Below are 15,002 nucleotides of genomic sequence, written 5' to 3'. Positions count from 1 at the left end.
TTAGGAAGCCATTCTTAAGGAAAGGAAACAGGGAGAAAAGGCTGAGGTATGTCGCATGACACTAGAACTGGACTAAAGATCAGTGGCTACAGGTCTGATGGAGGGATGGATCCTCCCCAGAACCTGTACCTCAAACACCATTGAAGCACTGTGGGAAGCTGATTTTGCCCATTTGTCCTATTTAATTTAATTTAATCTTATTTTATTTTACATACCACTTGTTTTAATTCAGGTCGTGGGGAAGCTGGAGACTCTCCCAGCAATCAGCTGGCGAGAAGCAGGTACATCCTGGACAGGTTGTAAGTCAATAGGGCCAACACAGAGAGACAAACAACCATTCAGGCTCTTTGGAGGAAGCCAGAGTACCTGGAGAGAACTCATGCATACATGGGAAGAACATGCAAACTCCACATAGAAAGGCCACAATTCCGCTCCCAGCTGAGGCTCGAACCAACAACCTTCTTGCTGTGAAGCCGCAGTGCTAACCACCACACTAACATGTATTAAATCAAAAATTTAATTTTTTTAAATTGATTCAACTTTAATAATTTTATTTCATGTACCTTAAGTAATTTAATTTAGTTTTATCAATTTAATGCCAATTTTACTTTACTTTATTTTATTTTATTTTATTTTATTTTATTTTATTTTATTTTATTTTATTTTATTTTATGATTTATTGCAGTAGCTAAAGCTGTGAAACATTTACTAACATTGTGCCAATAGCTGGGCTTTAATTTGAATCTACATGTTAAAACCAAATTCTTAAAAGGGTTAGGATGTTTTGTAAAATGTAAATAAAAAATACTCAACTTAACCGTACTGCAACATTAGCTCTCTTTTTCTAAAAAGAAAGTTAAAGTTAAAGTTAAAGTTAGCGACATTAAACAAAAAATGAAAAAAGAAAAAGAAAGAATCTAGTCCAAATTTAGCTATTTGTCAGCCCATTTCATCATCTCACCCTCACTTAGAGGGAACTTGAAGGGGACGTTTTGTGTGGGGAGGGCAAAAAAGAGCATATCTTAATTTAATTGGTTGATTGTAACGTCACTCGGAACAATGTAGTCTGTGATTGGCTGCTGTCCTTAAAGCCTCGGAAGTGTCATTTTAGGACTTGAGCAAAACTTCGGCATATTTTGAGAGGTGGTTCGGCGGCTGGAGTCATAACTTTCGGACGACATGGCCATCAGAAAGCACTAAAACAGTTAAGTTTTTAAACCTCTACTCGTAAAACGGTAGTCTTTCTGTTTATTGGACAACAGTAGCTGTTTTCTGCCATAGTTAGTTAATGGTGTTGTGCTTGATCTCTCAAGCATGATCCGAGTTTCATTGTTTTGTTTTACCACAACTTGCTAACTCCAGCTTTCTTCCTGTCTTGTATTCTGAGAAGTTGGCGACAAACTTGTGGGAAATGTGGCTATAACGTCGGTATTACAAAACCCGACTCTTGAAATTGAAAGCTCTTTCAATCGCATGCATCAGATACTTTTTAATAGCTCGTCTGTTACTCTCATTACCTTCTAGCGTAGCGACCATTGCCAACTATTTATGGGTCAAACGGTCTTTGTTGAAAAACGTCAATTTAATCATATTTTACAATGAGGCACAAGGACTTGGTGACAGTACGACGAACTTTTAAAAAAGGAGTTTTCTAACGGGAATCAAGGAAGTTCTCAGTTAAATTGATATTATCAAGGGTGTAGCCAAATACCTGGCTTTTTCTAACAGACTAGCAAGAAAATATGACAAGTTACACCACATAAACTATGTAATTATGCATTTTATATGCTATGGATTTATTCTAGAAGATTTGCTTGCAGTAATGGTGGTGGTAAGGGGGTTAACTTTTTAAATGACTGCAAAATACGGAAGTTGTGAGCGAGTTAAGACATGTCTGATGTCTCCTGCTGTCTTGTTTCATCAGTGGTATGCTCTAATAATAATTGTGTTTGCCTTTCATAACTTTCCTGTTAGTCAGAGCATGTTTACGACGACGAATTTAAACTGAATTATTGAACACAATGGAGCATTCAAGGGCTTAATTACAAATAATTTAAGTGCAATGTGCTTTTCTTTTGTTTCAGACTAGTTTGACAGCTGAAACAGCTTATGTAGGAGCTCCCAGCTGATATAACAACACGAAACGATGAAAAAACAAGGACACACAAAAGCACTTTCTGTGGGACTGTGGGAATAAAATACTTAGGTTTTCGCTTCACACGAAGCTCCTGTGAGCCTTTTTCCTTCATGCAGGGCTGGCTTGTAACACATTTGTGGAAGCACATATTTTTCTGACACTGTAAACAGTCTGACAGACCTGTGAAAGCAGCAGCGACCCGTCCCTCCTTGCAGGTTGACCTAAATACTCAGTTTTTGGCAGCACATTTACACCAGAAGAAAGGCAAATGCACAACGATTTAGCCATTTGTTTCCAACCACACACATAAACATACACAGGAGATTTTGTGTTTTATGACAAGTGTGACTTTAACCTGGCAAAGAGCACAGTGATTGCTTTCAGACTTTTGTGGCTTTTGGGAAAGAAGAGGATTACAAACTACAGGATTAAACTCACAGGAAGAGGGTCAGCATGTTGTTCAGAGGATGTAAAATCTCGTTGTGGTTAGATGTTAGAAGCTGCTGTTCTGGAGGCATTTAGTTAGGAGAAAGAAAGGAGTGTAAGAGCCTCGAGGTGGGTGTTTATGTCAAAGTGACTGAATAAGTGCATGCCTGCATAACTGTGCAGCCCTACATTTGCATTCACGTGTGTATAAATACATATACTGGGGTTTATAATGGTTGTGTGTTTTGTGTCTGACCTAATCAGAATGTTATGGGACAATTAATGTAGATTTATTCAAGGACTTTTTGATGAGATGAATTTATAAAGCATGCTAAAACATTTGTTGATAAGTGATTTCTTGTTTTCAATCCCTCTTGAGTGAATTTGATTTTATCTAGTTGGGCTTTTACTCACTTTCTCTTTAAAGTACCCTAAGATGTCTGTCAGTTAGTACTTTATAACTCAATTAAAACCAATAGTAGTAAACAGTAAGGGCTTGAACCAGTAACTATTTTGAGAATGGAGAAAAGAGTAAAATTTTAGATGTAGCACAATGTGGAGATTTAAAATGATTATTAACTTGAATTTTGTTAAATGACATGGTCATGTTGATGGAAGGTAAAAGGAGAAAGTTTATAGCATGCGGAGTGAGAAATCTGCATTAAGAGCTAGCACATGGAAGCTTATTTTACTTTAAAGGTGATGGATGGAAAACCTCTGTCAGCAGATGCTGCCAACCAAAAACCATCAAACAAGTGATGCAAAATCTTTCCAACTCAGAAAAATTACAAACTAATCTTCAACTTTTGTTGCCAAGGATTTCCTCCTGCATTCAGTCTTAGAACCAGGACTGTGCGCTAAGAGACAACTTCCCATCTCAAAGATATTTTACTGACACCTTGATCCAACAAGCCAAAACCAAAGTCATGGAAAGATCTCAGAAAGCAGGTGTGACGCTGCCTCACCGTCTTATGTCCCTGGAACTGCAAACTGTATTACAGGTGATTGGCAGATCGCTTCTCATGTGATCCAAACTGAGCTTTAGAAGGATGATGGTTGTAATTCTGTTTCAGTTGTTTACTTATGTATTCATTCACTACAAAGAAGCTAGTACAGGCATGCTTTTTCAAAAGTCTGCTAGTAAATTTACCACAAACTGTAAAAGAAAAAAAAAGCCTTGAAAGTCTCACGGTGAGAAAAAAAAAAGTCCTGTGCAGACAGCACGTGCATGCACAGTCACAGGAGTAAATGCATCAGATTAGCACCATTTTGTTTGTTTATAATTTGCATATCATATGATTGCAATATTAAACCATGATATTTGCATTTTGCATTTTTTCCTACGGGTGAAAGAGACTGGTCGGGAAGAGGCACTGACACAGTTGCAGATTTAACAGAGTCCTTTCAGAGGATTTGGCTGCTGGTTCTAGTTGAGGATTTGGATTTTCTGTGGAGCAGAGGTTTTGCTCTGACTTGCACGTAGCATGGATGAACTTGCTATGGTTTTAATGTTTTAGATGCCAAATTTGCTATGCAGTTATGTAAGGTTCAGAAAACATGATGCCTTTCAGTGAGTTCCTCTTCAGATGCTCTAAAGGAAGTGTGGGCGACCACAGCGTCTCATGCACCTGCTTTATTAGAGTGAGACCAGAAACATCAAGATGTTAATAAAGATAAATACTTAGCAGTTTTTACTACCAGTCAATCATTTAAGCGGTCATAATGTAATTAAGTTTCTAGCCTGAAGTTGTTGACCTGAACTCTGATGAAAAGACAGATGAAACTGAGGGTGAAGTTGGGAAGTTTCTGATGTTCTTTTACAGGAAGACGTTTAGAGGAAACTCATCTTCGGTTTCACTCTGTCTACAGAGGTTTTTTTCTCATCAGTATTTCAGGCTATCAACTTAAAATACCATCGGTCTCTGCCGTATGATGTTTGGTAATGCTTGCTTTCAAATACTCTCTCTTGGAGATGCTGTTCCAGAGTATACACTGAGTCAGAAAACTCTCCTAAACATTTCAAACTAGGATCATGAAGTTGGATGTGAGACTGCGGTGACATTATGGCCGATGGAGCTGTTGTTGACTTTGACTTTGTTCCACAATTTATCTTTTTCCTGTAAAGTTGGTGGCTTTGACATTAACGCGCAGCCAAAATAACCAAATGCAGTCAGCAGTGGCATTCTCTTAGTGACCTTTGATACAGAAATATAAGACCACAGGACATTTTCACTGAACTGACTATATTAACTGATCACCAGTGTTTTTTTTACTAGATTTTTTTGCTACTGAAGTCGTGTTTTTGTCTGTCTGGTAGGTTTCTGGAAGTGGTTTTCTTGTTGCCACATATCCTGAATCATTTAAAATGCTCTGCAGGTTAAATTTGTCATTTTATTATGGATGGAGGCTGCTGATTTTTTAGATTTTGCCTGTTTTTAGGGTTGCAGTTTGTTAATGTTAAAATCTCCAAGTAAAGGGAAAACGTTGCTACATGTATGGAATGATCAGGTAAAGCTTCCTCATCTATGTTACAAAAACCAGAGCCAATGCTGTGGTTGCTGGATTTACACACAGACTAATTCCTGTTGGGAAAAAACAATCTCTGACTTAAAAAAAAAAAAAAATCTCCTCCATGTTGGTTCTGGTATCAACATTTTCCACTGTAGCAAGTTATTTGTGTTTACATGACAACATTGCAGCTGTTTTGTCCTTGTACCTGGGAGAAACCCCTAAATATGAAACTGGTTCTGCAGGCTATGACACCTGATGCCTGATAATTACATGCTCTGATCTTTCACGGTGTCTGGTTTGTGGTCACTCTGCCCCTTTGGTGTGTGTTTTATAAATATTCTTCTGTGCTGTGTCGTGTGTCAGGAGGCGGGAGGATGTCTGTGGAGGTGGATTTGTTGCTGCAGGAGGCGAAGGAAAGCATAGAGGCAGCCCAGAACTACCGCAGTGAACTCCAGCAGCGGCTGCATGGCCTCAACCAGGCCCGCAAACAGGTACTGCAGCCTTCTCACCTCTCTACAGGTTCACAGAGGCATCACTTTGTGTCTTTGTGTGTTTAAGCACATCCCTTCATTCAAATGAACTCCAGCAGGTCTAGCCAATGTGAACTCAAAGGAATCCCAGGAGACTGTTTCTGCTATCTCTTCCTTCCCCCTGCTGTCTAGATTTACGTGTCCAGCTGCTCACAGTAAACAATGCTGCTATTTCCTGTTTCTATGGAGCAACAAGCAATCCTTAGAGGAGGAATGGAAGAAAGAAGGATCCGCCAGATTTTAGTCCTTCCAAAAAAATGTCACACTGGCTGGGTAGTGGACTGAACTGATGGGAGACTCAAGTTAAGCATATTTATTCTCTTAAATTTAGGATTTTGTGTGGAGCTTCAAGCCTGGATCAACATGCTAAAGATTATTGAATGTCAAGCTCATTCATACATTTAGTCATACAAGTCATCAGCTACAACAGCAAGGATTCCTGTGGCAGATGGCCTGACCCCCCCACAGAGTCCTGATCTCAGCATATATGAGTCCAAGCGGTTTGGAACAACCTGCAGGCAAATTACCAAGAAAAACTCTGATTGAAAACATGTTGCTTAGTGTTTGGTGTTTAGATGGTCGCCAGCTGCTTGTAACACAAATATCTAACCAGCCAAACACATGGCAGCATCTAGTCATGTAGACATGGTGAAGGCAACTTGATGAAGTTGAAACTGAGCATCGGAATGAGGGAGAAAGAGGATTTAAGTGACTTTGAATGTGGTATGGTTGTTGGTCTGAGTATTTACTGGGATTTTCACACACAACCATCTCTAGGGTTTACAGAGAATGGTCTGAAGAGGAGAAAATAACCAGCAGACATATGGTAAATTAACTGTACTTATATAGTGTCACGTTGACTACTCAGAGTGCTTTACACTACATGTAACATTCACCCATTCACACACACATTCATACCCTGATAGATACATCGACAAGCAAAGTGAGGTTCAGTGTCTTGCTCAAGGACACTTCAGCATGGAGTCAGGGAAGCCTGGAATCGAACCACTGACTTTCTGTTCGGTGGACAACTGCTCTTCCTCCTGCAGATGGGCTACAGCAGCAGAAAACCACACCGGATGCCTCCTGTCAGCTAAGAACAGGAAGCTGAGGCTACAATTCACACACACGCACCAACACTGGACAATAGAAGATGGAGAAACGTTGTTGGTCTGATGAGTCTCCATTTCAGCTCCACATTCAGATGCTAGGCTCAGATTTTGGTGGAGACATCATGAAAACATGGAGCCATCCTGATTTGGATCAAAACTTCAGACTGCTGGTGGTGGTGTAATGGGGGGGGGGGGGGGGGGGGGGGGGGGTTGGGGGTTTCTTGGACCACTTTGGGTCCCTTAGTACCAACGTTTCCTGGTTTAACCACCACAGCCTACCTGAGTATTGTTGCTGACCATGTCCATCCCTTTATGACCACAGTGTAGCATCTTCTGATGCTACTTCCAGCAGGATAATGCTTCATGTCACAAAGCTCAGATCATCTCCACATGCTTTCTAGAACATGACGATGAGTTCACTGGACTCTATTGGCCTCCACAGTCACCAGATCTCAATCCAGTAGAGCAGCTTTGGGATGTGGTGGAATGAGAGATTCTCATCATGGATGCAGCCGACAAACCTGCAGCAACTGTGTGATGCTGTCATGTCAATGTGGAGCAAAATTTCAGAGGAATGTTTCCAACACCTTGTTCAATCTATGAGGCCAAGAATGAAGGCAGTTCTGGAGGAAAAAGGGGGTCCCACCAGTACTAGAAGGTGGACCTGATAAAGTGTCCAGTGAGAGTATTTCTGTCTGAATTGATTCTGGACAGGTTTTAAATTGTCTCCTCAGTCCTGCTTTTCGTGAGTCATGGTGTTGCTCCTGCATTTCCAGCCTGAAGCCTGTTGCTTCTGTCGGGTACACTCGAGTTGGCAAAGACCAGGTCTCTGTGCAGGCTGCAACTACACCTTCTAAGAAGCACCTCCAGATGTGGTTTAACTTGTATTAACATGCTCTTTTCATTTCTGAGACAAACTATCAGCAGATCTCGTTGACACCAGTTCATGTCACTGAGACTGCCTCCACCCAGTACCAGCTGTTCCATCGTACATTATCTTGGATCGAGACATGGTCTGGTTTTTCTTCCCATGACCCCCCACCCCTCCCTCGTTCCCACAGAAAGGATGGCTCACTACCAGATAATGGGAGTCCAGGAAGCTTTACACACAAACACACACACAGTGAGAATAAGAAAGGAGACAGCAGAAATCCCAGACAATGCTATCACTGCAGCATCTCGCCCTCGCAACAGAGGGAGTCCAAACATTTAGGAAAACCACTTCTCGGATCACCTCCTCCCTTACCACACCACTTGCTTGGTCATATTTTTAGTCCTAGTTATTATTTCACAAAACCAAAAATATTGATCATTGCTCGTCTGTGTTGTGCTGATAACCTACAGGAAGTGATGTGTGGCCTCCCCTGTGGAAAATCTGCACACACTCCCACAGAGATGAGTGTGTGCCCTGGAAAAAGCATGGCGTGTTTCCATTCTCACAGTCACGGTGTCCCTGCTTTATCAGTGCTGCAGCTGTCAATCAGCCTTCCACTTCCTATCTGTTTGTCTATGTACTGACAAATCCTTGGGCCTGTGTGTGTGTGTGTGTGTGTGTGTGTGTGTGTGTGTGTGTGTGTGTGTGTGTGTGTGCATGCGTGTGTGCGTGTGTTTTAAAAAGAGGAACTGAAACATGACCTTTACCACAGATGACTAACTAGCGAGCTTCCTGACTTGACATCAACTGGTGGAAGTTAGTGTAAGCTGGTGGTAATAAGATGACAGAAAGCATCAGCATCATCGTCGTCATTAGTCAGCTTCAGCTTGTTTATAGACATTATGCACCTGACGTAACCGTGGTTCTACTGTTTCCATCCACACTCACTAATAACATATGTAATAACATGTCTAACAACACGCTAGAGAGAAACATGCTTACCACGATGAGGAGGGAGGAGTCGTTACGATGCAGAAACGCTAATAACTTACAAACTGCAGAACAACCAAGTTCACATTTACATGTTTTGTATCTTTTTCTAATATAGATAGATAGATAGATAGATAGATAGATAGATAGATAGATAGATAGATAGATAGATAGATAGATAGATAGATAGATAGATAGATAGATAGATAGATAATAATAACCCCGTCCTCTTCCTCTGTTCCGCAGGTTCGGGGCAGCTCGGGTCAGGCCCGTGAGGCCCTCCGGAGGCACTTTGCAGAGCTGCAGGTGGCGTCCACTCGGTTGCTGACAGAGCGACTGGCCAGCCTCCTGGCTGAGGTGGACACGATCGAGGCCGACAGCATCAAGCCTCTGGATGACTGTCAGAGCCTCATCGAGCATGGCGTGGGCCAGGCCGACGAGCTGCTGAGAGAGGGTGCAGAATTTTCTCTTTTTTCCAGGGAGAACACAAATATTTTATTTGGCTTAAAACAGAGAGAAATAGTTGTAATCTGTCTGCAGGAGAAGCAGCTCTGCGATGTGGTCTTGGAGAGAAGGAGGACCAGCTGGGAAGTTTTACAAAGAAGGCCATGCACATCCAGCTGGACAGGTAGGACAGACGCATGACGCCTCACTGTAAAAGATGCTGCAGGAGGCTTCTTCAATTTTTATTTTTTTAATTCATGAAAACATATTGTACAAAAAAAATGAGAAATAAAGTTGTACATGAACAAACAAGGTGATACAATGTCATACAAATAAGACCGATGTGTGGACAAGGTCGATGTAACTAGATGTCCAGATGTAAATATATCATATTGATTAATTATTATTATTTTTCCCCTACTGTACACATACAGAATTACTGTCTTTGACTGTTTGTATACTTAACAAATTTCCCTGTCAACATTGTATTATTTACTTACTTGGGAAAATTTTAATAAAATATTCTTGAGAATAATTATAATTCCAAACAACAATAACAAATATACAGGGTGTAACTAAGTAAGGAAGAAAGAAAGGGATGAAAAAGGTAAATAAATTGGATAATTAATTTTATGATATCTACAAATATATAATCACTATTCTAGTTGCTATAATAATGGCAATAATAATAATAATACTATATGAATGAGTGGGAAAAATAAGTAAATAAGAAAGGCAAGTTTGTTTGTACAGCATATTTTATATACAAGACAATTAAAAGTGCTTTACATAAAACATTAAAAGCATTATAGATTATGCAAAGAAAGCATTAAAAGTAGTAAAAGGAAGCAACAACTAGAAAAATCACAATATAATATAATCACAATATACAGATGGTGAAATATTGCTTCCTTTAATGTTAACGCTGTGTTTTCCAGCCTGCCAGAGGTTCCAGCGCTGGTGGACGTGCCGTGTGTTTCGGCCCAGCTGGATGACTCCCTGCTGGGTCTGCTCAGGGACCGGGTGTCCCGCCATGGCTCCGTCTCCTCCCACCCGCCTGTACAGATAGAAGAGCTGCAGGAGAGACCGGGTGGCATCCTGGTCCGCTGGTGCAAGGTCAGCAGGAGATCCAAGAACCCTTAACAGTCCCAGGAGTTTAATTTCCTCCAGAATCCTCAAGAAAATTAATCAAACTTGTCTCATGTTCCTTCTGAATGTTAAAAATAGAGACGTTATTGGTTCGTCCTGATAATTCTCACCATGCAAGACCAAATGCCTTTTAAACCCTGGTGGGAATGCAGGAGGTGATGCTCTGTAGCTGTTTTTGTATGAATGAAAGACTTAAATCAACCTTTGCCTCAGGTGGATGAGGACTTCGCAGCATCAGATTACCGGCTGCAGTACCGGCGGTCCGGCAGCGGGGGGAGCCAGTATGAGGACACATACATCGGTCGGGACTGCGAGTTTTTGGTTCTCCATCTGGACCCCCACACTGATTATCTGTTCAGAGTCTGCGCCCGCGGGGAGGGTCGCACCGAGTGGAGCCCCTGGAGCATCCCTCAGACGGGATACACCACGTTGGCCCCACATGGTCAGTAAAGACGTCTCATAACCGGGTCAGCCCCAGCCTTAATGGGGCTTGGGCCCAACGATCATGTCATGCATTGTAAATTCTTTTGGGTAGTTTGTAGGTGGCTTCCATCATATTGGTGTCATTTTTACTGTGGTCTTCAACCTTAAAGGGGCATCAGATTCAGAAAATGCTTAAGCATTAATTTTCACTTTAAAGTGCTGCGTGATGTCTGCATGTGGCGTACTGAAACATCAGCAGACACATTTAACGTAAACAAGTTATCCGGTTTTGCTCTTAAAATTAGGAACTGTGGTACAAAAGAGGTCAAAACATGTACTATTGTACTAGCACATACCTTAAATCTGTAGCCCACTTGTCCTTGGCTTCTTACATTAGTGAACGTCAAAGATTCTACAACACTTCTACTGCACAAATAATAGCTGCTAAATGACTGTACTGTAACCAGTAGTCCAAACGGGGACAAATCATGATCCAGCTGCAGGATGTGCTGCAACAATCTGACCTTCTGCTTCTAACATCTCAGTGTCAGATACCACAGGACGGCATCAGAGGCCTCGCAGAGTTGGAGCCGTTTTAGTTGTAGGAGGCCCGCAGCTACATTTCTTCATGTTTGTTTTCTGATCTCCAGAGTGGCGTTCAGGAACCGAAGGTTACATCCTGAGCAGCAGGAAAAACATCGCCCTGCGCAATGACTCCTCCCAAACTCCCTGCCCCGTCCTCTACTCCAACGCCCCCACCTACTTCTGCGGCCAGACGCTGACCTTCAAGTAAGCACACACACCTTTACAAATGTGTCCTGTATTTTTAAGATCTGCAGTGTAACCACCGTTATATGTGTGTAGGATCTCTGCAGCTGGTCAGATGGATCGGCGGGACAGTCTGGGCGTGTGCATCGACAGTAAGGTGGGGGAGGAGTCCCTTCAGAGGGACCAGGCTGTCTGCATTTCTACCAATGGTACAAAGACGCAGGATAATTGCAGTAATCAGCAGAGAATATGCAGAAATCTGACTGTCCGGCTTCTCCTTTCAGGTGCTGTTTTTGTCAATGGTAAAGAGATGACCAACCAGCTGCCCGCTGTCACCGTTGGCTCCGCTGTGACCTTTGACATGGAGGTGGTGAGCCTGTTCCCCATCAGCAACAACAACCTGAGCGAGGGGGGCAACTTCAAGCTCAGGGTGACCATCGGTTCCGGGAACCGAGAGGTGGTGTTTGATTGGCTGGTGGACCAGGCGGTGGACTGCCTCTACTTCGGCTGCTCCTTCGTTCACTCCGGCTGGAAAGTTCTTGTGTTTTAGAGGAACGGATCGTCCGTTCAGCACTGTTATCACGTCTCTCATCCAAGGGGCTTTCAGGGTGGCTGCAAAGTCTGGAAAACAAAGAAAAAAAATAGCCATTTCTGCCCGCACCATCATCATCATCACGAGGATGGATCTATCTGATTAGGAAACCTCACCAGAGATTACCACACCAGTAAATGTGAAGAACCATTTCTCCTCTATCCTGTTACATGTCATCAGAAAATCAACAACATAGAACTTTTCAGTATCTGCAGCTTTATGACCTCTGAGCCAAAAACAGCTGATTCTGTTCAGATAAAAACATGTTGCCCGGAGGAAGTTACAGCAAATAGTTTAGCAGTTTTAATGAGCATGTGCAGCGATTCAGTTCTACTAATCTAAGAAATGGACCTTTTACATGCACCGAAGTTACGGGGCTGCATCACTTAACATCGGCTTATCTGAGATCTGAGACCCTAGAGATGGTGGATTGCTGAGATCAGCTGATAGAAGTAGTCCTATTGCTGCCACAGTTGTGGAAAGGGGTCAACAGGTTTTTCTTAACAAAACCGGCTAAAAATGCTCATCAGTAAAGTATCACCTGTTTTTTAGTGGAAATTAGATTTATCCTGGTTGGTCTGCAGTCTGTGATCCAACTCTTCATCAGTCTTAAGCGAGAAGACGTTTGTGTTTGTTACGCCCTCTTTGTTTTAGTTCAACTCCTGGGCCTTCATACGAGTTGGTCATTGTTTACAGCTTTATAGTTTTTGTTAGAAGAGGAAGAAAAAAGCTGAACGTGTAGGTCTTCAGTTTTTTTTAATCTCAGAGAATGATCACTGTGAAATTCATACCTTCCTTTTGGTTTTTCTTTGCTTCTTAAATGTAACTGAAAAAAGGCGTTTAAAAGGGACAGTTAGATAACAGTGTTTTCTGCTCTGAGGCAGTTGAGACAAACTTTTTCTTCAGATCAGAAGGAGGCGCTTTGAGGCAGTTTGGAGGTAAATGTGAAGATCTAATATGAAAGAAATGCTTGTTTTTCTCCATAAATGTTTATTTTCGCTGTCAGAAAGGCTTCAGCTTCTCTCTTCAGTCAGTGAAAACAGCTCGTCTGGTTCAGAGGAACAAACTTTGAGTTGTTTTTTGTCATTTTTTTAATTTGTGTTTTAACCAGGTTTCGCATATTTCATCATCTCAACATAAAACCAGTGTTTATTTATTTGAATTCGGGTTAGATGAGATGCTGGCTGCAGGCTGAAAGGAAGGATAAATCCAGCTTTAAACCTGAATGCACCACGGCCTCATCAGAGTATGTGTGGACTGAGGTTTGTAGCAGAATCTATAAAGCTGATTATTTCTGGCAATGAGGGTGAGCTTTGTTCTGGTTGAACTGTCATTAAAGCATCGTACTGTAGCTGACAATCCTGACAGTTTTTACATCATCTGACATGTTGAATGTTGAATGACGGCCATTTTCAGTCCAGTGCTCTCACCCTGACTCCTCATTGTCTCATTAGTTTGTTGTGACAGGATTGTATTTACATGGGAGACATTTCTTACCAGCATTGAACATTTAGATTTAAAAGCAAACAGGTGTCATTTCAAGTTTTGATGCGCAGCGTAGGAGCTGCCTCTGTTCAACCAGCAGGGGGCGCTGCAGCAATGAAAAAGTCATTTTAAGCCTTTTTTCCCCATTTTTGAGGACACAAAACTCCATCTGCTGCCTCATTACTGCTATTCTTTTGGTGTCAGAGCCTTAAATTCTGTTCCTGGATGAACATCGAGTCAAGAATGCAACAAATAATAAAACATTGTCCTCATGGGACGAAGTGTCTCTTAGTGTGTTTTCATGACATGCAGATGTTAAATTTGCAAACCTGAACAGAGGAAACATATCAGCAGATCCTGCACATAGTTGGCTGATGGTGAAAATATAGGAAGGCTTCAGTGTTGGAAGATCTACAGAATTCATTCAGCACCACTGACTTGTGTTTGGGCCAGATCCAGCTGCCCAGCATTGTAATTTAATAGCAGAGGTTTTCTTGTTTGCTCACCTGGGATGTCATTTCAGTGGAGGACGGTTTGGGCCTGGATCTGGTCTAGTTGATGGTACAAACTCCCACTGAAGCTGAACCTGCTGGTGAAGCCTCAGCAACGCATTTGTGTTCACTGTTGGCATCTTTCACATTTTGTTCAATAAAAAGTTGTGTTTTGATCCACTGAGAAAAAATGTTTCCTGCAGTTTTTTACTCTGGTAACGTTTAGCTGAACTTTCTGCACAAAACAAATAGAAACTTTAAAAAAAAAAAAAAAAAAAAATAAAGAAATTTGTGTTTGGTGGATTATTTCTTAGCATCTTGACAATAAATCTTATTTGGTTAAAAAATCTGTTTATTTTCCCTTTAAACTGTCATATTTGTGAGGAAAAAGCATTTTTGGGATAAGCAGCAGAACATGTGTGTTAAATCAATGAAAAGCTTCCCAAACCTTCTCTGTCAAACAACTGATTCTGCTTGTTTGGTGTCGTTTATTAGACTGGATGACTTAAGGCTGAAGAAACAAGACATGTTGGCAACTTAACTATTTTTCCATCGAACAAACAGAAGCCCCGGTAACCTGTGGATGACCCATGAACAGCTACAACAGCCTGGTACCTCCTCCACAAATTCTGGAGGTAGTCTATGATAAAGCCTACATGTATGGGTACAACCAGTGGTACTGGGAGAGAGGGTTAAACAGTATTATTTAGTATAGTCTATCTGCCAGTAGTTGATTAAGTATTTAGTACAGCAGTATAGGTTTTATGAACTTACGGAGGAAATTAATTTTATTCCACTTCAAATTTAGCTGAAAATGGCTTTTACTACTATCCATGAGGGACTTTGGCAATGAATTACTGAAAAACTACACCGTAAAAGTAATTCATGGTATTTGTGCAGGTCGTTGATGAAGTACTAGGTCCAAGAATACAACTATTATGAGCTACCTATGAAAGATACGGATTTTATTCCAGTTTAAAATGAGATGAAAATCCTTGTCATTACTATTCAGAAGGGACTAATTTAAAAACCAAACAGTAAAATTGCTATATTGTATTTGTACAAGTAGT

The 15,002-nt window shown here is 41.3% G+C and overlaps 1 protein-coding gene across 1 annotated transcript; it reads left to right on the top strand.

The window, feature by feature from the left end:
- The first annotated feature begins 1,120 nt into the window (after positions 1 to 1,120).
- Positions 1,121 to 14,226, top strand: crlf3 (cytokine receptor-like factor 3). The gene is made up of 9 exons (XM_041998960.1): positions 1,121 to 1,205; positions 5,438 to 5,565; positions 8,827 to 9,034; positions 9,121 to 9,208; positions 9,963 to 10,140; positions 10,387 to 10,615; positions 11,247 to 11,385; positions 11,461 to 11,573; positions 11,649 to 14,226. Exons 2-9 carry the CDS (start codon positions 5,449 to 5,451, stop codon positions 11,912 to 11,914), a joined length of 1,338 nt encoding a protein of 445 aa, XP_041854894.1. The 5' UTR covers positions 1,121 to 1,205; positions 5,438 to 5,448; the 3' UTR covers positions 11,915 to 14,226.
- Positions 14,227 to 15,002: the final 776 nt, after the last annotated feature.

This window comes from Melanotaenia boesemani, chromosome 2, assembly GCF_017639745.1.
Source record: "Melanotaenia boesemani isolate fMelBoe1 chromosome 2, fMelBoe1.pri, whole genome shotgun sequence".
Lineage (NCBI taxonomy): Eukaryota > Metazoa > Chordata > Actinopteri > Atheriniformes > Melanotaeniidae > Melanotaenia > Melanotaenia boesemani.
The sequence above is the reverse complement of the archived record's forward strand: the minus strand, read 5'-3'. Positions and strand labels throughout refer to the sequence as shown.